Raw genomic sequence first — 25,912 nt, forward strand, 5'->3', positions numbered from 1 at the left:
TTTTCGTGGGTATGTGTGTGTGTGTGTGTGTGTGTGTGTGTGTGTGTGTGTGTGTGTGTGTGTGTGTGTGTATGTGGACTCTAGCTCTTAACGGCGAACCTTGCATCCGCCATCATTTGCTACAAACTTATATTACTAATGTTTTTGTGTGTGGTTTCTGTTGCGTAGGGGTTGCAGTCAATTTCATCTGCAGCACCACACCGGATTGTAACACAGGCCTGGAATGCGTCAGCGGCACGTGCAGTGAGTTTTACAGGCGCCATTCTAAATATATTAGTTTGTAATTACATACACCGCCCCCTTTCCACCATGCACAGCGCATCATTAACCTGACAGAGAAGAAAGAAGCAACAGAGACCAGTTAGTTGACCTTGACCCTGAAGCAATAAGGGACGTAACAACAGTCGTATTCCAGAGTCAATTTGGAAGTGAGTGAAATGGACACTGCTTCACTAAAGTGTATGGTGCTAGATGTTGTAAAAAAGTACCCAACCCCGAACAGGTCTTCATAACGCACATTTCAATTGTGACGTCGGGCGGAGTGGCCTAGTGGAAAAGACATCGGCCTCCTATAATCGGAAGGCCGTCAGTTCAAATCCCGGCCGCGGCCCCCTGGTGGGTGAAGGGTGGAGATCTCCCATGTCAACTTGTGTACAGACCTGCTAGTGCCTTATCCCCCTTCGTGTGTATAAGCAAGCACAAGACCAAGTGTGCACGGAAAAGATCATACATTCCATGTCAGAGTTTGGTGGGTTATAGAAACACAAACATACACAGCATGCTTCCTCCGAAAGCGGCGTATGGCTGCCTAAATGACGGGGTAAACACGGCTATAGACGTAAAAGCCACAAGTGAGACAATGAGAGGGAACGTGGGAGGTTCAGACAATGAGCGAAGAATAAGAAGAAGAAATTGTGACTCACGAGAATAATCACAAGAGCAGAGTAAGGCCGTCCGAGCGGCCACTAACAAAACAACTTAACATTGTTTGTAAACAAGTCTTTTCGGGGTGCTTTTGTAAGGTGGAACCTCCAAATTTCACTCATTGACAATCTTGAGACAGGAACAAGAATGTTGTTTACCTCGTCAAATTTAAAGGTCACTGCGGGGTCGTGTTTGAGGTAAATCAAACATTGAAAGAAAAAAAACCTTTTCTCAAACAAAGAAACAGCTATAAAATAGAACGGTTTGATTACATAATTAATTAATTGATATGGGAGATTTATAGAGCGCTTGACGTTCTTTAAGCGCTTTACAATGGTAACTTGGTGAGAGGTCAAGGCAGGTGAAGTAGCCCGCACGTTGAACATCGCTCACATGCTGGGTATTTTCGTGTTTCTATAACCCACCGAATTCTGACATGGATTACAGGATCTTTTCCGTGCGCTCTTGGTCTTGTGCTTGCGTGTACACACGAAGGGGGTTAAGTCACTTGCAGGTCTGCACATACGTTGACCTGGGAGATCGGACAAATCGCCACTCTTAACCCACCTGGGCCCGTATGCATGAACTAGAAGTAAGAAACACTGGAAGTAGAGGCCTCTTTTCGAAGTGGGAACTCCCGAAGTCAACTTTCTAACTGTTCACAATGCATGAACTGACTTGAACGCCAAAGTAGTGACAGCGAGGGTATTAAGGTCAAGGTCGGGGAAATTGGGGGAATCCCTACTAATACGCATGTGCACGTTTCTATCAACATTTCAGTCAACGAAAATGGCAAGGCACGTGTGCCGCTCAAAAGGAAAGTAGACACAGAGGGGCGTTCTGCGCCTTTTTCAGATGGTGAAATTGCTGTACTCTTGACAGAAGTGTTTTACGAAAGAACGGTTATTCTGTCCAAATTTCAGAACAGTCTAACTGTTAAACATAAAGACGCTGTCTGGTCCAAAATTGCCAAAGAAGTGTCGCTCTCTCTCTCTCTCTCTCTCTCTCTCTCTCTCTCTCTCTCTCTCTCTCTCTCTCTCTCTCTCTCTCTCTCTCTCTCTCTCTCTCTCTCTCTCTCTCTCTCTCTCTTACGACACACGCACACACAGACAAACGTACACTCATGCACATTATGACACAAGTGACACTGACGGCACACATAAACACACACACACACGCGCGCGCTCGCGCGCACACATATACACACACACACGCACCCATACACGCACGCACACAGTCACAAACAAATAACCACACACTCACTCTCTCTCACTTTCTCTCATTCTCTCTCAATCTACACTCATACACACACTGAAACTATGATGACACAAGTGACACGTCACACACACACACACACACACACCCACACACACACATACACACACACACACACACACACACACACACACACACACACACACACACACACACACACACACACACACATACTCACCGTAGTGACACACATATACACACGCGCGTACAGTTGAAAGTCAAGACATGATATGATTTTTTCAAAGCATAGGAAGGTTTCTTTTGCAAATGAATAAAATTAACACAGAGGCAAAACCCGGTTTTTGCAGCCGGAATGCAATTGCGGAGGCTTAAAAAGGAAAAGATTAATAAAAAATATATAGCTCCCGGCGGAACTTGAACCCGGAGGAAATGAACGAGAGTCCGGAACCGTTACCACTGCACTATGTTACTCGTGTAGAATAGAGGCATGATGAAAAAAGGCATTCTGAGTTATTCAGTCGTGCTGGTTTGAAAGCTCGCCACCTTCGCCGAATGACTCGAGCACGTTTTTTTCGGTCAGTAACTGATCGAACTGTCGCTTTTGAGTCACTCTGTTTTAAGCATTTCACCTAAATTAAACAAGAATGTCACAGTCCGTGTCTATGGTGCAAGGTAGGAGACCGTCTCATTGTAGCCAAGTTACGACAGTTGCTCGATTGACGCATTTCACGTCTTCGATATTGTGTCTGAGATAATTTCCCAATGAGCTGCCTTTAAAAACGGAATGTCCTGCAATTGTAGTATGCGCTGGAGGTTTCTTTTGGATGGGTAAGGACCCTTGAGATGCGATATCGTCGTATAATTATGTCAAGCGAGAGGCCCTTGACATTGGAAGTGGGAACTTCGAAAGCAAAGTTGCCAGCTACTCGGTATGCACGAGCTAAATTGAACGCCGAAGTAGTGGCTTCGAGAGTTCTGAGGTCAAGGTCGAGAAAATTGGGGGAATCCCAATTAGTGCGCATGCGTTTGTAAACGGTAGGCTTGGTGACCAGAAGAAACAAATCTCATCGCGAGTTCGTAAATGGGCAAACGTTGATCGCGCTGTAGCTTTTACTATAATTGTTGTTTTTAACTGGTTGAACGAAAGCTGTGATAATTGTCCTTAAATAGAATGACTGTCTATAATAATGATTTCGTTGACCAGAATGTTGGGGACAATAAAAAAAGGTTGTTTATGTGGTAGCGAAGTCGGTTAACTTAAAACTCTTTTTGTAGTGTTTTTTTAATGATTGTGTATCGGTAAAACTGCTGGACAAAAATAGTTTGGTCAGAGCGAATGTTTGTGTTACTGGTAAATTTAAAAAGGCAGAACTCCATTTTTTGGGAATCAAGATATAAGGTGTAGTGAAAAGAAGATAAGTTCAGCGAATTTCATATTATTTGAGAAAATGTGTGTCCGAATTTTTAAAACAGAAAAATGTTTGTACTTAGGTGTTTGTAAATTACGTTTGTCCTCGTTAATTGTGAAGAGGATGTATGTTTATATAAAGTTCAAAGTCAAGATTGGATTTTTGTAGCCTACGTGCGTGTGTGCATGTGTATTAGACATAATACATAGACATAGAACACTTTATTATCTCAATTACGATAAACTCGGGTGTGGTGAATCACAATAAACAGCATAAAACGTAAGAACATGAATAAAATATCAAGGCGCAAATATAGTCAGCTCATCATAGTGTGGAGAGTGGGTACACACACACACACACACACACACACACACACACACACACACACACACACACACACACACACACACACACACACACACACACCGTCGAACACACACATAACGTCGAACACACACACACACACACACACACACACACACACACACACACACACACACACCGTCGAACACACACACCGTCGAACACACACATAACATCGAAAACACACACACACACACACACACACACACAAACACACACACACACACACACACACACACACACACACACACACACACACACACAAACACACACACACACACACGGCACGCGCGAACACGCAAACAAACGTATGAAGGAACAGACGCACAATTATACCCGCACGCACGCACACACAGGCAGACAGGCACAAATACATACACACACACACACACACACACACACACACACACACACACACACACACACACACACACACACACACACAGATAAAGCAATGACAAAAAAAATAGCAGAAACTTACACTTCAACACTCGAACACACACACACACACACACACACACACACACACACACACAAACACACACACACACACACGCACACAAACACAAACACACGCACGCACGCACACAAACACACACACACACACACACACACACACACACACTCACACATGCACACAACGACGCCCATTTTCATAGAAACACAGTAACCCCCTCGTATAAGCGGGAATGAAAGAGTGGTGGCCAATGACCCAGAACAAACAAAAGTCAAAGCTGGCAACTCAGGTTTGTATTCAGGGAAATTTGCACGAAATGCATGCAGAAGATACGACTTTTCCCTCTATTTTCTCTCTTTGGGAGCGTCAGCTCGGTTTGACATGAAAAACTGAAGAAAAGCCCTGCCTTTTTGCACTGAGAAACTGTGGAAGTAGCGTGTTTACTACTGGGTCTGGCTGTAGTACATTTACCCTCATTTACTTCCTCGTTAGCTTCCAAAGTAAACTCTTTTTTCGTCCCATGCATGCGAAAGTGAGGATGTACTTCCGATGTCACTCAAAACTTTAGAAGTAGTCGCAAAATACCCTGAGTTACTTCCTCGCTTTGCTTCGAGGTAAACCCTTTTTCCGGCCCATGCATACGAAAGTGAGGCAAGTACTTCCGATGTCACTCAAAACTTCGGGAGTTGTCGCGAACTTCCCCCATAAGCATACGGGCCCTGGAGGCAGCGACCGGGATTCGAACTCACGACCTCCCGATTAGGAGGCCGACGTCTTACCACCACGCCACTGCGCCCGTTCAGGCATTCCCCAAGTTTAATTGAACCGTGCCAAATATCAAGGACAGAAAAGAAATGAAAAATGACTATTTTCTCGATGTTCCTTGCAACTTTACACACTTACAGGATTGTATAATCTTCAGCCATGACTCGAGTTCCAATGACCTGTGTCAAATGCCAAGGCCACATAGGGTTCAAGTTTGGTTCAAAAACGAGACATTTTTTATTCCATGTTTTGGATGCTAGATCTTTCAAAGTTTACACATTAATGAAGTGTGATGACCCCAAGACTTGACCCACGTCTGATTGACCCTCATCAAATGTTAAGGTCATAATGAGTTTGAGTTTAGGTTAAAAACAAGTCGCGTAAGGCGAAAATACAATATTTAGTCAAGTAGCTGTCGAACTCACAGAATGAAACTGAACGCAATGCCATTTTTCAGCAAGACCGTATACTCGTAGCATCGTCAGTCCACCGCTCATGGCAAAGGCAGTGAAATTGACAAGAAGAGCGGGGTAGTAGTTGCGCTAAGAAGGATAGCACGCTTTTCTGTATCTCTCTTTGTTTTAACTTTCTGAGCGTGTTTTTAATCCAAACATATCATATCTATATGTTTTTGGAATCAGAAACCGACAAGGAATAAGATGAAAGTGTTTTTAAAATTGATTTGGACAATTTAATTTTGATCATAATTTTTATATATTTAATTTTCAGAGCTTGTTTTTAATCCGAATATAACATATTTATATGTTTTTGGAATCAGCAAATGATGGAGAATAAGATAAACGTAAATTTGGATCGTTTTATAAATTTGTATTTTTTTTACAATTTTCAGATTTTTAATGACCAAAGTCATTAATTAATTTTTAAGCCACCAAGCTGAAATGCAATACCGAACCCCGGGCTTCGTCGAAGATTACTTGACCAAAATTTGAACCAATTTGGTTGAAAAATTAGGGCGTGACAGTGCCGCCTCAACTTTCACGAAAAACCGGATATGACGTCATCAAAGACATTTATCAAAAAAATGAAAAAAACGTATGGGGATTTCATACCCAGGAACTCTCATGTCAAATTTCATAAAGATCGGTCCAGTAGTTTAGTCTGAATCGCTCTACACACACACACACACACACACACACACACACACACACGCACACACGCACATACACCACGACCCTCGTTTCGATTCCCCCTCGATGTTAAAATATTTAGTCAAAACTTGACTAAATATAAACAAGTCGCGTAAGGCGAAAATACAATATTTAGTCAAGTAGCTGTCGAACTTACAGAATGAAACTGAACGCAATGCCATTTTACTCGTAGCATCGTCAGGCCACCGCTCATGGCAAAGGCAGTGAACTTGACAAGAAGAGCGGGGTAGTAGTTGCGCTAAGAAGGATAGCACGCTTTTCTGTACCTCTCTTTGTTTTAACTTTCTGAGCGTGTTTTTAATCCAAACATATCATATCTATATGTTTTTGGAATCAGGAACCGACAAGGAATAAGATGAAAGTATTTTTAAATTGATTTGGACAATTTAATTTTGATAATAATTTTTATATATTTAATTTTCAGAGCTTGTTTTTAATCCGAATATAACATATTTATATGTTTTTGGAATCAGCAAATGATGGAGAATAAGATAAACGTAAATTTGGATCGTTTTATAATTTTTTTTTTTTTTTTTTACAATTTTCCGATTTTTAATGACCAAAGTCATTAATTAATTTTTAAGCCACCAAGCTGAAATGCAATACCGAACCCCGGGCTTCGTCGAAGATTACTTGACCAAAATTTGAACCAATTTGGTTGAAAAATGAGGGCGTGACAGTGCCGCCTCAACTTTCACGAAAAGCCGGATATGACGTCATCAAAGACATTTATCAAAAAAATGAAAAAAACGTTCGGGGATTTCATACCCAGGAACTCTCATGTCAAATTTCATAAAGATCGGTCCAGTAGTTTAGTCTGAATCGCTCTACACACACACACAGACAGACACACACACACACACACACACACATACACCACGACCCTCGTCTCGATTCCCCCCTCTACGTTAAAATATTTAGTCAAAACTTGACTAAATATAAAAACAAGAATATAGTGACGTCACATTTCGGCTCAGCGGTCCGGCACGCGTGCTGAAACAACGGCTGCAAAGGCGAAATTTGGTGTTTTTCACGTCCGGGCCGAACGAATGAATATAATACTCGTTTTATTCTTAACTTGAGATGTATGGATGGTGCTTTCTTCTCTGTTTGGGGATCGGCTAAAAAGCAAAACCATGTTTTTGAAGGGGAAAATAGTTGAGTTATAAGGGGTTGATCAATGACTCTCTCTCTCTCTCTCTCTCTCTCTCTCTCTCTCTCTCTCTCTCTCTCTCTCTCTCTCTCTCTCTCTCTCTCTCTCTCTCTCTCTCTCTCTCTCTCTCTCTCTCTCTCACACACACACACACACACACACACACACACACACACACACACACACACACACACACACATACACAAACACATACACACACCACACATACACACACACACACACACACACACACACACACACACACACACACACTTTTTTATTAGGTCACAGACCTGGAAGACCCAGGTGCAAGACTGAAATGCGTGTTCCCCACCACCCAAAACATACCCCGAGGGGCTTTGCCTCTACAAGTCGTGTCAAAACCATTCGTTCGGGTGTCCAGGAGTTTTCTTCTTCAGGCCACTGGCGCTGATGACGTCATATCCGGCTTTTCGTGAAAGTTGAGGCGGCACTGTCACGCCCTCATTTTCAACCAAATTGGTTGAAATTTTGGTCAAGTAATCTTCGACGAAGCCCGGACTTCGGTATTGCATTTCAGCTTGGTGGCTTAAAACTTAATTAATGACTTTGGTCATTAAAAATCTGAAAATTGTAAAAAAAAACAAAAAAATTATTTAACGATCCAAATTTACGTTCATCTTATTCTTCATCATTTTCTGATTCCAAAAACATATAAATGTGTTATATTTGGATTAAAAACAAGCTTTGAAAATTAAATTTATAAAAATTATGATCAAAATTAAATTGTCGAAATCAATTTAAAAACACTTTCATCTTATTCCTTGTCGGTTCCTGATTCCTAAAACATATAGATATGATATGTTTGGATTAAAAACACGCTCAGAAAGTTAAAACAAAGAGAGATACAGAAAAGCGTGCTATCCTTCTTAGCGCAACTACTACCCCGCTCTTCTTGTCAATTTCACTGCCTTTGCCATGAGCGGTGGACTGACGATGCTACGAGTATACGGTCTTGCTGAAAAATGGCATTGCGTTCAGTTTCATTCTGCTACTTGACTAAATGTTGTATTTTCGCCTTACGCCACTTGTTTTAATTACTTCTCGCTGAAATTTAATGATATTGTAGGACACGAGAGCTTTTTAGGTGTCTGAGGCATTCTTAAATGCTCAAATTCCAACTGGTTTAAGAGATATTTGCAATTAAACACCCTTCTGGGTCCACACGGACTCACGACGACCAGCGAAGGTCAACTGCAGCTAAGAACAAGTCGTGTAAGGCGAAATTACTACATTTAGTCAAGGTGTGGAACTCACAGAATGAAACTGAACGCACTGCATTTTTTCACAATGACCGTAGTCCGCCGCTCGTGCAAAACGCACTGAAACTGACGAGCCTCTTTAGCGCGGTAGTGGTTATATCGCTGTGCAGCATAGCACGCTTTTCTGTACCTCTCTTCGTTTTAACTTTCTGAGCGTGTTTTTAATCCAAACATATGTTTTTGGAATCAGGAACCGAAAAGGAATAAGATGAAATTGTTTTTAAATCGATTTCGTAAATTAAATTGTGATCACAATTTGTATATTTTTAATTTTCAGAGCTTGTTTTTAATCCGAATATAACATATTTATATGTTTTTGGAATCAGAAAATACTGAAGAATAAGTTGAACGTAAATTTGGATCGTTTTATATATTACACTTTTCAGATTTTTAATGACCAAAGTCATCAATTAATTTTTAAGCCACCAAGCTGAAATGCAATGCTGGATTCCGGCCTTCGTCGAAGATTGCTTTACAAAACTGTCAATCAATTTGATTGAAAAATGAGGGTGTGACAGTGCCGCCTCAACTTTTACAAAAAGCCGGATATGACGTCATCAAAGACATTTATCCAAAACAGTATTGGGATATCATACCCAGAAACTTTCATGTAAAATTTCATAAAGATCGGTCCAGTAGTTTACTCTGAAACGCTCGTTACTCACACACAGACAGACAGACACACAGACACACATACACCACGACCCTCTTCTCGATTCCCCCTCTATGTTAAAACATTTAGTGAAAACTTGACTAAATGTAAAAAACTAACACATTGTGTGCGGGCGCCCGCGTGTGTGTTTGTGTGTGTGTGTGTGTGTATGTGTGTGTGTATGTGAGTGTGTGTGTGTGTGTGTGTGTTTGTGTGTGTGTCTGTGTGTGTGTGTGTGTGTGTGTGTGTGTGTGTGTGTGTGTGTGTGTGTGTGTGTGTGTGTGAAGAGCTCCTGACGGGAGAGCGATGCACGCAGGGAGCCAATGAGTGCAAGTCTTTAGACGTGTGCGGCGTTGATAACGTCTGCAGTGAGTATCCATAAACAATATTCCGATGTCATCGTGGACTTTTGGAGTAACTCGATTCTTGGCGATTTTGAAGTTTTAAAGCTTCAGACTAATTAGTCAATCACGTTCCATGAATAATATCCTGTTAAATAAAACTGATAATGCATGATTTAACATTCTTGTATCCTTTCCATTCCAGGAATGAGTATAAACACTCAAAATATTTCATAATAAACACAGTCACTTTTGTCCTTTAAACGAGTTGCAGAAAAATTCCATGACGACGTGAATTTGAATCTCTTGTGCCTTTCAAAGTTACTGTCAATCCAGGTGCACGGAGCAGCATACATGAAAGTATACTAGCAGGGATGGCCAAATCTCAGAAATGTAACTAATTGCCAGCTGGGCGAGTATCCGCAAAAAAGTCGCTAGCCTGTTACATACCACACACAAACATTATGACACAGTGAAAGTATGATTGACTGTCAAGTTTATTATTCCACGCAAAATAGCAAGAAAACTATCGAAAACATGGCTGTGGTCAGCGATGAATAGCGTTCCCAGCTGGCATCTTGTCTGGCTTTTGTGTTGGTACTATTTGTCCCGCAACTTGCCCTGGAAATATGAGCATTCTCTGCAAGAACACAAAGACTAAACAACTGTGTGTACTTCAAGACACTATCAATCAAATTAACTGTATTTTATCCTACATACATGAGAGAGACACCCGTGAGATAATAATCGTTCAAATCACACGTGTGTATATCATGTAAATGAGGTCATGTCAAGCAAGTCTGGCAGGGACCTGTTTTTCCACTGCTTATGATGCCAAAGTCACCGAGACAAACGTCATTATAGAAACAAAAATTGCGCTCGCTAATTACCCTCGATGAATCTTTAGAACTCACACGTCACGCCACACTTTCAGAGTGACGTTTCTTTGCTTTGACGTAATAGATTGCACGAGGCTTTAGAAGAGATCGAGGTTCTAAAACAAACGTCTTCAATTTAGCTGCCTCGACTGCAAGACATTTTCAGTAAAATACACATAAGTACAGTATGTAGGATAAACAGAATACTACATGGCTTGCTGTGTCGTACCATTTTTACACTCGTTGCTTTTTCAAATAGTGAACAGCTCGCTTTCGCTCGCAGTTCAATATTTAAAAAAATCAAAAAAATCGTGTAAATCTGGTACGACACAGCAAGCCATGTAGTATTCTCCATATCTCACATAGAGAAATCGCAGTGGTGGTACATATAACATAGAGACAAACTTATTCGGCCCTAGAATAGTAACTATATTGTTTGTGATTCGTATAATACATATGAAGAAAGGTGAGTCGAATTTGCATTTACTTCCGTCGCGATATAACCTTGAATGGTTAAAAACGACGTTAAACACCAAATAAAGAAAGAAATGCATTTACTTTTCTTGTTTTATAAGTGTTTGCCCAAACAAAACTTGTGAGGTTTGAACTGTTGTTGCAACCTCTTCATGTTTTGTTGTTCAGGAGTGAAGGTAAACAAGGACTGTTCGAATCATCCACTGCTATGCCAGTCCGGGGCGACATGTAATTCTGGTCTTTGCAGTGAGTATCTTTTGTCTTTTTGATGGATTTTATTTTGAATCTAAAAGAATAGAAGTTGTTTGTAGGCAGATGCATGAATATGCATGTCATTATGAATAATTCTGTTTGCAAATGCATGCTGCCCGGTTTAGTATATGCGTGCGAATTAGCATATGTGTCTTTTCTTGTGTTTACGATGTGAGACAGCTAGTGTTAAAGCGACGGAGAGAGAGACCAGGGAACAGATAGAGAGAAAGAGAGAGACAGATAGAGAGAAAGAGAGAGACCGGGGGACAGACAGAGAGAAAAAGAGAGAGACCGGGGGACAGACAGAGAGAAAGAGTGAGAGACCGGGGGACAGATAGAGAGAAAGAGAGAGACCGGGGGACAGACAGAGAGAAAGAGAGAGACCGGGGGACAGACAGAGAGAAAGAGAAAGAGACCAGGGGACAGACAGAGAGAAAGAGAGAGACCGGGGGACAGACAGAGAGAAAGAGAGAGACCTGGGGACAGACAGAGAGAAAGAGAGAGACCAGGGGACAGACAGAGAGAAAGAGAGAGACCGGTGGACAGACAGAGAGAAAGAGAGAGAGACCGAGGGACAGACAGAGAGAAAGAGAGAGACCGGGGGACAGACAGAGAGAAAGAGAGAGACCGGGGGACAGACAGAGAGAAAGAGAGAGACCGGGGGACAGACAGAGAGAAAGAGAGAGACCGAGGGACAGACAGAGAGAAAGAGAGAGAGACCGGGGGACACACAGAGAGAAAGAGAGAGACCGGGGGACAGACAGAGAGAAAGAGAGAGACCTGGGGACAGACAGAGAGAAAGAGAGAGACCCGGGGACAGACAGAGAGAAAGAGAGAGACCGAGGGACAGACAGAGAGAAAGAGAGAGAGACCTGGGGACAGACAGAGAGAAAGAGAGAGACCTGGGGACAGACAGAGAGAAAGAGAGAGACCAAGGGACAGACAGAGAGAAAGAGAGAGACCGGGGGACAGACAGAGAGAAAGAGAGAGACCGGGGGACAGACAGAGAGAAAGAGAGAGAGAGACCGGGGGACAGACAGAGAGAAAGAGAGAGACCGGGGGACAGACAGAGAGAAAGAGAGAGACCGGGGGACAGACAGAGAGAAAGAGAGAAACCGGGGGACAGATAGAGAGAAAGAGAGAGAGACCGAGAGACAGACAGAGAGAAAGAGAGAGAGACCGGGGGACAGACAGAGAGAAAGAGAGAGAGACCGGGGGACAGACAGAGAAAGAGAGAGAGACCGGGGGACAGACAGAGAGAAAGAGAGAGAGACCGGGAGACAAACAGAGAGAAAGAGAGACCGGGAGACAGACAGAGAGAAAGAGAGAGAGACCGGGGGACAGACAGAGAGAAAGAGAGAGACCTGGGGACAGACAGAGAGAAAGAGAGAGACCGGGGGACAGACAGAGAGAAAGAGAGAGACCGGGGGACAGACAGAGAGAAAGAGAGAGACCGAGGGACAGACAGAGAGAAAGAGAGAGACCGGGGGACAGACAGAGAGAAATAGAGAGACCGGGGGACAGACAGAGAGAAAGAGAGAGACCGGGGGACAGACAGAGAGAAAGAGAGAGACCGGGGGACAGACAGAGAGAAAGAGAGAGAGACCGAGGGACAGACAGAGAGAAAGAGAGAGACCGGGGGACAGACAGAGAGAAAGAGAGAGACCGGGGGACAGACAGAGAGAAAGAGAGAGAGACCGGGAGACAGACAGAGAGAAAGAGAGAGACCGGGGGACAGACAGAGAGAAAGAGAGAGAGACCGGGGGACAGACAGAGAGAAAGAGAGAGACCGGGGGACAGACAGAGAGAAAGAGAGAGAGACCGGGGGACAGACAGAGAGAAAGAGAGATAGAGACAGGGGGACAGACAGAGAGAAAGAGGGAGACCGGGGGACAGACAGAGAGAAAGAGAGAGAGACCGGGGGACAGACAAAGAGAAAGAGAGAAACCGGGGGAGAGATAGAGAGAAAGAGAGAGAGACCGAGAGACAGACAGAGTGAAAAAGAGAGAGACCGGGGGACAGACAGAGAGAAAGAGAGAGAGACCGGGTAACAGACAGAAAGAAAGAGAGAGACCGGGGGACAGACAGAGAGAAAGAGAGAAAGACCGGGGGACAGACAGAGAGAAAGAGAGAGAGACCGGGGGACAGACAGAGAGAAAAAGAGAGAGACCGGGGGACAGACAGAGAGAAAGAGAGAGACCGGTGGACAGACAGAGAGAAAGAGAGAGACCGGGGGACAGACAGAGAAAAAGAGAGAGACAGGGGGACAGACAGAGAGAAAGAGAGAGACCGGGGAACAGACAGAGAGAAAGAGAGAGAGACCGGGGGACAGACAGAGAGAAAGAGAGAGACCGGGGGACAGACAAAGAGAAAGAGAGAGACCGGTGGACAGACAGAGAGAAAGAGAGAGACCGGTGGACAGACAGAGAGAAAGAGAGAGACCGGGGAACAGACAGAGAGAAAGAGAGAGAGACCGGGGGACCGACAGAGAGAAAGAGAGAGAGACTGGGGGACAGACAGAGAGAAAGAGAGAGACCGGGGGACAGACAGAGAGAAAGAGAGAGAACGGGGGATAGACAGAGAGAAAGAGAGAGAGACCGGGGGACAGACAGAGAGAAAGAGAAAGAGACCGGGGGACAGACAGAGAGAAAGAGAGAGACCTGGGGACAGACAGAGAGAAAGAGAGAGAGACCGGGGGACAGAGAGAGAAAGAGAGAGAGACCGGGGGACAGACAGAGAGAAAGAGAAAGACAGAGGGACAGATAGAGAGAAAGAAAGAGAGACCTGGGGACAGACAGACAGAAAGAGAGAGAGACCGGGGGACAGACAGAGAGAAAGAGAGAGAGACCAAGGGACAGACAGAGAGAAAGAGAGAGAGACCGGGGGACAGACAGAGAGAAAGAGAGAGAGACCGGGGGACAGACAGAGAGAAAGAGAGAGAGACCGAGGGACAGACAGAGAGAAAGAGAGAGACCGAGGGACAGACAGAGAGAAAGAGAGAGACCGGGGGACAGACAGAGAGAAAGAGAGAGACCGGGGGACAGACAGAAAGAAAGAGAGAGACCGAGGGACAGACAGACAGAAAGAGAGAGAGACCGGGGGACAGACAGAGAGAAAGAGAGAGAGACCGGGGGACAGACAGAGAGAAAGAGAGAGAGACCGGGGGACAGACAGAGAGAAAGAGAGAGAGACCGGGGGACAGACAGAGAGAAAGAGAGAGACCGGGGGACAGACAGAGAGAAAGAGAGAGAAACCGGGGGACAGACAAAGAGAAAGAGAGAAACCGGGGGAGAGATAGAGAGAAAGAGAGAGAGACCGAGAGACAGACAGAGTGAAAAAGAGAGAGACCGGGGGACAGACAGAGAGAAAGAGAGAGAGACCGGGGGACAGACAGAAAGAAAGAGAGAGACCGGGGGACAGACAGAGAGAAAGAGAGAGAGACCGGGGGACAGACAGAGAGAAAGAGAGAGAGACCGGGGGATAGACAGAGAGAAAGAGAGAGACCGAGGGACAGACAGAGAGAAAGAGAGAGACCGGGGGACAGACAGAGAGAAAGAGAGAGAGACCGGGGGACAGACAGAGAGAAAGAGAGAGACCAGGGGACAGACAGAGAGAAAGAGAGAGACCGGTGGACAGACAGAGAGAAAGAGAGAGACCGGGGGACAGACAGAGAGAAAGAGAGAGAGACCGGGGGACAGACAGAGAGAAAGAGAAAGAGACCGGGGGACAGACAGAGAGAAAGAGAAAGAGACTGGGGGACAGACAGAGAGAAAGAGAGAGAGACAGAGGGACAGATAGAGAGAAAGAGAGAGAGACCGGGGGACAGACAGAGAGAAAGAGAGAGAGACCGGGGGACAGACAGAGAAAAAGAGAGAGACCGGGGGACAGACAGAGAGAAAGAGAGAGACCGGGGGACAGACAGAGAGAAAGAGAGAGAGACCGGGGGACAGACAGAGAGAAAGAGAGAGACCAGGGGACAGACAGAGAGAAAGAGAGAGACCGGTGGACAGACAGAGAGAAAGAGAGAGACCGGGGGACAGACAGAGAGAAAGAGAGAGAGACCGGGGGACAGACAGAGAGAAAGAGAAAGAGACCGGGGGACAGACAGAGAGAAAGAGAGAGACCTGGGGACAGACAGAGAGAAAGAGAAAGAGACTGGGGGACAGACAGAGAGAAAGAGAAAGACAGAGGGACAGACAGAGAGAAAGAAAGAGAGACCTGGGGACAGACAGACAGAGAAAAAGAGAGAGACCGGGGGACAGACAGAGAGAAAGAGAGAGAGACCGGGGGACAGACAGAAAGAAAGAGAGAGACCGGGGGACAGACAGAGAGAAAGAGAGAGAGACCGGGGGACAGACAGAGAGAAAGAGAGAGAGACCGGGGGACAGACAGAGAAAAAGAGAGAGACCGGGGGACAGACAGAGAGAAAGAGAGAGAGACCGGGGGACAGACAGAGAGAAAGAGAGAGAGACCGGTGGACAGACAGAGAGAAAGAGAGAGACCGGGGGACAGACAGAGAGAAAGAGAGAGAGACCGGGGGACAGACAGAGAGAAAGAGAAAGAGACCGGGGGACAGACAGAGAGAAAGAGAGAGACCTGGGGACAGACAGAGAGAAAGAGAAAGAGACTGGGGGACAGACAGAGAGAAAGAGAAAGAGACCGAGGGACAGACAGAGAGAAAGAAAGAGAGACCTGGGGACAGACAAACAGAGAGAAAGAAAGAGAGACCGGGAGACAGACAGAGAGAAAGAGAGAGAGACCGGGGGACAGACAGAAAGAAAGAGAGAGACCGGGGGACAGACAGAGAGAAAGAGAGAGAGACCGGGGGACAGACAGAGAGAGAGAGAGAGAGAGAGTGAGACAGACAGAGAAAAAGAGAGAGACCGGGGGACAGACAGAGAGAAAGAGAGAGACCGGGGGACAGACAGAGAGAAAGAGAGAGAGACCGGGGGACAGACAGAGAGAAAGAGAGAGACCAGGGGACAGACAGAGAGAAAGAGAGAGACCGGTGGACAGACAGAGAGAAAGAGAGAGACCGGGGGACAGACAGAGAGAAAGAGAGAGAGACCGGGGGACAGACAGAGAAAAAGAGAGAGACCGGGGGACAGACAGAGAGAAAGAGAGAGACCGGGGGACAGACAGAGAGAAAGAGAGAAAGACCAGGGGACAGACAGAGAGAAAGAGAAAGAGACCTGGGGACAGACAGAGAGAAAGAGAAAGAGACTGGGGGACAGACAGAGAGAAAGAGAGAGAGACAGAGGGACAGATAGAGAGAAAGAGAGAGAGACCGGGGGACAGACAGAGAGAAAGAGAGAGAGACCGGGGGACAGACAGAGGAAAAGAGAGAGACCGGGGGACAGACAGAGAGAAAGAGAGAGACCGGGGGACAGACAGAGAGAAAGAGAGAGAGACCGGGGGACAGACAGAGAGAAAGAGAGAGACCAGGGGACAGACAGAGAGAAAGAGAGAGACCGGTGGACAGACAGAGAGAAAGAGAGAGACCGGGGGACAGACAGAGAGAAAGAGAGAGAGACCGGGGGACAGACAGAGAGAAAGAGAAAGAGACCGGGGGACAGACAGAGAGAAAGAGAGAGACCTGGGGACAGACAGAGAGAAAGAGAAAGAGACTGGGGGACAGACAGAGAGAAAGAGAAAGACCGGGGGACAGACAGAGAGAAAGAGAGACCTGGGGACAGACAGACAGAAAAAGAGAGAGACCGAGGGACAGACAGAAAGAAAGAGAGAGAACGGGGGACAGACAGAGAGAAAGAGAGAGAGACCGGGGGACAGACAGAGAGAAAGAGAGAGAGACCGGGGGACAGACAGAGAGAAAGAGAGAGAGACCAAGGGACAGACAGAGAGAAAGAGAGAGAGACCGGGGGACAGACAGAGAGAAAGAGAGAGAGACCGGGGGACAGACAGAGAGAAAGAGAGAGAGACCGGGGGACAGACAGAGAGAAAGAGAGAGACCAGGGGACAGACAGAGAGAAAGAGAGAGACCGGTGGACAGACAGAGAGAAAGAGAGAGACCGGGGGACAGACAGAGAGAAAGAGAGAGAGACCAGGGGACAGACAGAGAGAAAGAGAGAGAGACCGGGGGACAGACAGAGAGAAAAAGAGAGAGACCAAGGGACAGACAGAGAGAAAGAGAGAGACCGGGGGACAGACAGAGAGAAAGAGAGAGAGACCGGGGGACAGACAGAGAGAAAGAGAGAGACCAGGGGACAGACAGAGAGAAAGAGAGAGACCGGGGGACAGACAGAGAGAAAGAGAGAGAGAGACCGGGGGACAGACAGAGAGAAAGAGAGAGAGACCGGGGGACAGACAGAGAGAAAGAGAGAGAGAACGGGGGACAGACAGAGAGAAAGAGAGAGACGGGGGGACAGACAGAGAGAAAGAGAGAGAGACCGAGGGACAGACAGACAGAAAGAGAGAGAGACCGGGGGACAGACAGAGAGAAAGAGAGAGAGACCGGGGGACAGACAGAGAGAAAGAGAGAGAGACCGGGGGACAGACAGAGAGAAAGAAAGAGACCGGGGGACAGACAGAGAGAAAGAGAGAGACCGAGGGACAGACAGAGAGAAAGAGAGAGAGACCGAGGGACAGACAGACAGAAAGAGAGAGAGACCGGGGGACAGACAGAGAGAAAGAGAGAGAGACCGGGGGACAGACAGAGAGAAAGAGAGAGAGACCGGGGGACAGACAGAGAGAAAGAGAGAGAGACCGAGGGACAGACAGAGAGAAAGAGAGAGAGACCGGGGGACAGACAGAGAGAAAGAGAGAGAGACCGGGGGACAGACAGAGAGAAAGAGAGAGAGACCGAGGGACAGACAGAGAGAAAGAGAGAGACCGGGGGACAGACAGACAGAAAGAGAGAGAGACCGGGGGACAGACAGAAAGAAAGAGAGAGAACGGGGGACAGACAGAGAGAAAGAGAGAGAGACCGGGGGACAGACAGAGAGAAAGAGAGAGAGACCGGGGGACAGACAGAGAGAAAGAGAGAGAGACCAAGGGACAGACAGAGAGAAAGAGAGAGAGACCGGGGGACAGACAGAGAGAAAGAGAGAGAGACCGGGGGACAGACAGAGAGAAAGAGAGAGAGACCGGGGGACAGACAGAGAGAAAGAGAGAGACCAGGGGACAGACAGAGAGAAAGAGAGAGACCGGTGGACAGACAGAGAGAAAAATAGAGACCGGGGGACAGACAGAGAGAAAGAGAGAGAGACCGGGGGACAGACAGAGAGAAAGAGAGAGAGACCGGGGGACAGACAGAGAGAAAGAGAGAGAGACCAAGGGACAGACAGAGAGAAAGAGAGAGAGACCGGGGGACAGACAGAGAGAAAGAGAGAGAGACCGGGGGACAGACAGAGAGAAAGAGAGAGACCGGGGGACAGACAGAGAGAAAGAGAGAGACCGGGGGACAGACAGAGAGAAAGAGAGAGAGAGACCGGGGGACAGACAGAGAGAAAGAGAGAGAGACCGGGGGACAGACAGAGAAAGAGAGAGAGACCGGGGGACAGACAGAGAGAAAGAGAGAGACGGGGGGACAGACAGAGAGAAAGAGAGAGAGACCGAGGGACAGACAGACAGAAAGAGAGAGAGACCGGGGGACAGACAGAGAGAAAGAGAGAGAGACCGGGGGACAGACAGAGAGAAAGAGAGAGAGACCGGGGGACAGACAGAGAGAAAGAGAGAGACCGGGGGACAGACAGAGAGAAAGAGAGAGACCGAGGGACAGACAGAAAGAAAGAGAGAGACCGAGGGACAGACAGAGAGAAAGAGAGAGAGACCGAGGGACAGACAGACAGAAAGAGAGAGAGACCGGGGGACAGACAGAGAGAAAGAGAGAGAGACCGGGGGACAGACAGAGAGAAAGAGAGAGAGACCGGGGGACAGACAGAGAGAAAGAGAGAGAGACCGAGGGACAGACAGACAGAAAGAAAGAGAGAGACCGGGGGACAGACAGAGAGAAAGAGAGAGAGAGACCGGGGGACAGACAGAGAGAAAGAGAGAGAGACCGAGGGACAGACAGAGAGAAAGAGAGAGACCGGGGGACAGACAGACAGAAAGAGAGAGACCGGGGGACAGACAGAGAGAAAGAGAGAGAGACCGGGGGACAGACAGAGAGAAAGAGAGAGAGACCGGGGGACAGACAGAGAGAAAGAGAGAGAGACCGAGGGACAGACAGAGAGAAAGAGAGAGAGACCGGGGGACAGACAGAGAGAAAGAGAGAGAGACCGGGGGACAGACAGAGAGAAAGAGAGAGAGACCGGGAGACAAACAGAGAGAAAGAGAGACCGGGAGACAGACAGAGAGAAAGAGAGAGACCGGGGGACAGACACAGAGAAAGAGAGAGACCGAGGGACAGACAGAGAGAAAGAGAGAGACCGAGGGACAGACATAGAGAAAAAGAGAGACCGGGGGACAGACAGAGAGAAAGAGAGAGACCGGGGGACAGACAGAGAGAAAAAGAGAGACCGGGGGACAGACAGAGAGAAAGAGAGAGAGACCGAGGGACAAACAGAGAGAAAGAGAGAGACCGGGGGACAGACAGTGAGAAAAAGAGAGACCAGGGGACAGACAGAGAGAAAGAGAGAGACCGAGGGACAGACAGAGAGAAAGAGAGAGACCGGGGGACAGACAGAGAGAAAGAGAGAGACCGGGGGACAGACAGAGAGAAAAAGAGAGACCGGGGGACAGACAGAGAGAAAGAGAGGGACCGGGGGACAGACAGAGAGAAAAAGAGAGACCGGGGGACAGGCAGAGAGAAAAAGAGAGAGACCGGGGGACAGACAGAGAGAAAGAGAGAGACCGGGAGACAGACAGAGAGAAAAAGAGAGACCGGGGGACAGACAGAGAGAAAGAGAGAGAGAGACCGAGGGACAGACAGAGAGAAAAAGAGAGAGACCAAGGGACAGACAGAGAGAAAGAGAGAGACCGGGGGACAGACAGAGAGAAAGAGAGAGACCGAGGGACAGACAGAGAGAAAGAGAGAGACCGGGGGACAGACAGAGAGAAAGAAAGAGAGAGACCGGGGGACAGACAGAGAGAAAGAGAGAGACCGAGGGACAGACAGAGAGAAAGAGAGAGAGACTGGGGGACAGACAGAGAGAAAGAGAGAGACCGAGGGACAGACAGAGAGAAAGAGAGAGACCGGGGGACAGACATAGAGAAAAAGAGAGACCGGGGGACAGACAGAGAGAAAGAGAGAGAGACCGGGGGACAGACAGAGAGAAAGAGAGAGACCTGGGGACAGACAGAGAGAAAAAGAGAGACCGGGGGACAGACAGAGAGAAAGAGAGAGAGACCGGGGGACAGACAGAGAGAAAGAGAGTGAGAGAGACCGGGGGACAGACAGAGAGAAAGAGAGAGACCTGGGGACAGACAGACAGAAAAAGAGAGACCGGGGGACAGACAGAGAGAAAGAGAGAGAGAGACCGGGGGACAGACAGAGAGAAAGAGAGAGACCGAGGGACAGACAGAGAGAAAGAGAGAGAGACCGGGGGACAGACAGAGAGAAAGAGAGAGACCGGGGGACAGACAACGAGAAAAAGAGAGACCGGGGGACAGACAGAGAGAAAGAGAGAGAGACCGGGGGACAGACACAGAGAAAAAGAGAGACCGGGGGACAGACAGAGAGAAAGAGAGAGACCGAGGGACAGACAGAGAGAAAGAGAGAGAGACCGGGGGACAGACAGAGAGAAAGAGAGAGACCGGGGGACAGACCGAGAGAAAGAGAGAGACCGAGGGACAGACAGAGAGAAAAAGAGAGAGACCAAGGGACAGACAGAGAGAAAGAGAGAGACCGGGGGACAGACAAAGAGAAAGAGAGAGACCTCGGGACAGACAGAGAGAAAGAGAGAGACCGGGGGACAGACAGACAGAAAGAGAGAGAGACCGGGGGACAGACAGAGAGAAAGAGAGAGAGACCGAGGGACAGACAGAGAGAAAGAGAGAGAGACCGAGGGACAGACAGAGAGAAAGAGAGAGAGACCGAGGGACAGACAGAGAGAAAGAGAGAGACCGGGGGACAGACAGAGAGAAAGAGAGAGAGAGACCGGGGGACAGACAGAGAGAAAGAGAGAGACCGGGGGACAGACAGAGAGAAAGAGAGAGACCGGGGGACAGACAGAGAGAAAGAGAAAGACAGAGGGACAGACAGAGAGAAAGAGAGAGAGACCGGGGGACAGACAGAGAGAAAGAGAGAGACCGGGGGACAGGCAAAGAGAAAGAGAGAGAGACCGAGGGACAGACAGAGAGAAAGAGAGAGAGACCGGGGGACAGACAGAGAGAAAGAGAGAGACCGGGGGACAGACAGAGAGAAAGAGAGAGACCGGGGGACAGACAGAGAGAAAGAGAGAGAGACCGAGGGACAGACAGAGAGAAAGAGAGAGAGACCGGGGGACAGACAGAGAGAAAGAGAGAGACCGGGGGACAGACAGAGAGAAAGAGAGAGACCGGGGGACAGACAGAGAAAGAGAGAGAGACCGAGGGACAGACAGAGAGAAAGAGAGAGAGACCGGGGGACAGACAGAGAGAAAGAGAGAGAGACCGGGGGACAGACAGAGAGAAAGAGAGAGACCGGGGGACAGACAGAGAGAAAGAGAGAGAGACCGAGAGACAGACAGAGAGAGAGACCGGGGGACAGACAGAGAGAAAGAGAGAGACCGGGGGACAGACAGAGAGAAAGAGAGAGACCGGGGGACAGACAGAGAGAAAGAGAGAGACCTGGGGACAGACAGAGAGAAAGAGAGAGACCGGGGGACAGACAGAGAGAAAGAGAGAGAGACCGGGGGACAGACAGAGAGAAAGAGAGAGAGAGACAGGGGGACAGACAGAGATGGCGCCATGACGTTTCTTTTTATATTTAGTCAAGTTTTGACTAAATATTTTAACGTAGAGGGGGGAATCGAGACGAGGGTCGTGGTGTATGTGTGTGTGTGTGTGTGTGTGTGTGTGTGTGTGTGTGTGTGTGTGTGTGTGTGTGTGTGTGTGTGTGTGTGTGTGTGTGTGTGTGTCTGTCTGTCTGTGTGTGTGTGTGTGTGTAGAGCGATTCAGACTAAACTACTGGACCGATCTTTATGAAATTTGACATGAGAGTTTCTGGGTATGAAATCCCCATACGTTTTTTTCATTTTTTGGATAAATGTCTTTGATGACGTCATATCTGGCGTTTTGTGAAAGTTGAGGCGACACTGTCACGCTCTCATGTTTCAACCAAATTGGTTGAAATTTTGGTCAAGTAATCTCCGACGAAGCGCGGACTTCGGTATTGCATTTCAGCTTGGTGGCTGAAAAATTAATTAATGACTTTGGTCATTAAAAATCTGAAAATTGTAACAAAAAAACATTTTTTTATAAAACGATCCAAATTTACGTTCATTTTATTCTCCATCCTTTTCTGATTCCAAAAACATATATATATGTTATATTTGGATTAAAAACAAGCTCTGAAAATTAAATATATAAAAATTATTATCAAAATTAAATTTTCCAAATCAATTTAAAAACACTTTCATCTTATTCCTTGTCGGTTCCTGATTCCAAAAACATATAGATATGATATGTTTGGATTAAAAACACGCTCAGAAAGTTAAAACGAAGAGAGGTACAGAAAAGCGTGCTATCCTTCTCAGCGCAACGAATACCCCGCTCTTCTTGTCAATTTCACTGCCTTTGCCATGAGCAGTGGACTGACGATGCTACGAGTATTGCTGCGTTGCATTGCGTTCAGTTTCATTCTGTGAGTTCGACAGCTACTTGACTAAATGTTGTATTTTCGCCTTACGCGACTTGTTTACATTTAGTCAAGTTTTGACTAAATGTTTTAACGTAGAGGGGGGAATCGAGACGAGGGTCGTGGTGTATGTGCGTGTGCGTGTGTGTGTGTGTGTGTGTGTCTGTCTGTGTGTGACGTGTGTGTAGAGCGATTCAGACTAAAGTACTGGACTGATCTTTCTGAAATTTGACATGAGAGTTCCTGGGTATGATATCCTCACACGTTTGTTTCATTTTTTTGATAAATGTCTTTTATGACGTCATATCCGGCTTTTCGTGAAAGTTGAGGCGGCACTGTCACGCTCTCATTTTTCAACCAAATTGGTTGAAATTTTGGTCAAGTAATCTTCGACGAAGCCCGGAGTTCGGTATTGCATTTCAGCTTGGTGGCTTAAAAATTAATTAATGACTTTGGTCATTAAAAATCTGAAAATTGTAAAAAAAAAAAATATTTTTTTTATAAAACGATCCAAATTTACGTTCATCTTATTCTCTATCATTTGCTGATTCCAAAAGCATATAAATATGTTATATTTGGATTTACAACAAGCTCTGAAAATTAAATATATAAAAATTATGATCAAACTTTTTTTTTCGAAATCAATTTAAAAACACTTTCATCTTATTCCTTGTCGGTTCCTGATTCCAAAAACATATAGATATGATATGTTTGGATTAAAAACACGCTCAGAAAGTTAAAACGAAGAGAGGTACAGAAAAGCGTGCAACGAATACCCCGCTCTTCTTGTCAATTTCACTGCCTTTGCCACGGGCGGTGGAGTGACGGTGATACGAGTATACGGTCTTGCTGCGTTGCGTTGCGTTCAGTTTCATTCTGTGAGTTCGACAGCTACTTGACTAAATGTTGTATTTTCGCCTTACGCGACTTGTTCAAGGTTTATTTTGGGTAGAGGCACCCCCGGAATCTGCGTAGCGGTATTGTGAAAGGTTCACGGAGCTGTCGCACCCTGATATAGCGATCCTGAGCCCGTGTGGTGACTCTAGGTCGGACTGACCTTGGTACACTTTAAGTGGCATTTAAGCAGTTCCATAGTGCACATTCAGTTTGTTGGGGCACACCAAAATGCCTTGCAACATCTTCATTAGTTGCACCTGCTTGCAACCGGACAATAGCATTATGGCACTGGGCTTCAGTCAGTCGTGGCATTTTCCGCACCTTAATTGCAGGCGCAGGGAGTGTCACAGAATTGCGGTTGATCTGGCTTTCTCATCTCTGCCACTCGAGGCTCAGACAGAGACAAAAACATCACGGCGCCATGATTTGATTTGATTTGATGATCCTGTGCAGTAACCCCTTCAGCTGGGTAAACACTGTCAACACAGTCATAACAAAACATAAGACTAAGAGATGACATAAATTGTTAAAGTTTGTAAGTACAGCACTGTTATGTTCAGTTCTTTAGTATCTCATTTACAAAGAAATGATCATAACATATACTTTTTTACGCAAATGACCAATATCTTAATGTAAAAAAAATGCACACAATACTTAAAATTCAAAACCTTGGCATACTGGTCCAAAATAATACCATCCTGAAGAAGGCAGTTTGTCGCTGCTGAAATATCAATAAAGAAAGACCCAACCTGGCTACTGCTGTGTCCTCTTTTGGTTTTACATAATGTGATTTTTGTTCACACAAGATTTTTGCAAATCAATAAAAGGGCGACCACCCAGTAAAGAAGTCTCGGTTCAATGATGTTCTTTTTGTGGTTTAGTAGTTATCAACAATGTAACTGACAAACTTCAAACTGAATTTTGGTGCTTTCCTCCAACATATTTAAAACAAATCAATGTTTAACTGTGTCAAGTTTCTTTTTTGGGAGAGTATATATATATATATATATCCCATGACCTCCCTTCTTTGTCTCTGTTACTTCAGTATGGGTATATATGTTGTATTTTTATAGCTCAATAAATACATCATGGACTCCAAAAAATATATGATAGTGCAGATTCCGATTTGGGCAAAGGACTACTTTCCTCCCGACCTTTGACCTCGCGCCGAACAATGTGACACATTTGTATGAAGTTCTAAAGTCGTATTGCACGGCTCAGAAAACCATATCAGTTGCACGCAAAAATGAATCTCAGAACTGATCTGATGTATGAGATGCAATAAGCAAAAGTTTCTTTCATTATGAAAGCAATGCAGGTCGAAAAAAACGAACATTCAACTTACAAGATAACCAGATGCTAGCGAACCAAAACAAAAACACGAGTACCCTCCCCTTGCATCGTTAGCAGACGACTTTTGAGAATCTGTCGGTAGTGTGTTTTGGTGTGCGCCTTCAGCTATCAAACATCGGCTGTTTCACGTGTTTTGCGAGCAAGTCTACTCTTTTGCCTGGCTCTGCAGTAAGTCCACATATTTTTCCGTAATCCAGTCATATTCCTTCAAAATGCAATCAATCGGCGGTGACAGACGTGTCGGTCGCGTTTTCCTCTCAACCATACCAGTTTAAGTTCATCCATGCAAACACACTCGCAAAACAGTTTATCACGTAGATACATTTCAAATAGGGAGCAAATGGTTAAATCTAAACCTACATATTTGTTCCCTAAGATTTGCTTCTCTGTCAATAAGCCTAATTACACACGTTCGAGAAAAACAACGTGGAATCAATTCTGAATCGAGTAAGCCAAATGGGTCCCAAACCCGTTTCGCCCGTTCTGCCGACCTGAAACGCAAAACAAAAGAATTGTGCGCTTCAACTAAATTAATTTCTATTCGACTTCAT

At 46.2% G+C, this 25,912-nt stretch overlaps 1 protein-coding gene across 2 annotated transcripts in view; it reads left to right on the forward strand.

Moving 5' to 3' along the window:
* LOC138949514 (uncharacterized) overlaps positions 1–25,912 on the forward strand; it is a 725,664-nt gene that overhangs the window by 460,930 nt on the left and 238,822 nt on the right. For both annotated transcript variants that reach the window (XM_070321340.1, XM_070321341.1), the window contains exons 16-18: positions 169–243; positions 9,717–9,797; positions 11,291–11,368. In XM_070321340.1, the coding sequence (XP_070177441.1) occupies positions 169–243; positions 9,717–9,797; positions 11,291–11,368 (234 nt within the window). The remainder of the gene's footprint in view (positions 1–168; positions 244–9,716; positions 9,798–11,290; positions 11,369–25,912) is intronic.

The sequence above is a fragment of the Littorina saxatilis genome, linkage group LG15, assembly GCF_037325665.1.
Source record: "Littorina saxatilis isolate snail1 linkage group LG15, US_GU_Lsax_2.0, whole genome shotgun sequence".
Classification (NCBI taxonomy): domain Eukaryota; kingdom Metazoa; phylum Mollusca; class Gastropoda; order Littorinimorpha; family Littorinidae; genus Littorina; species Littorina saxatilis.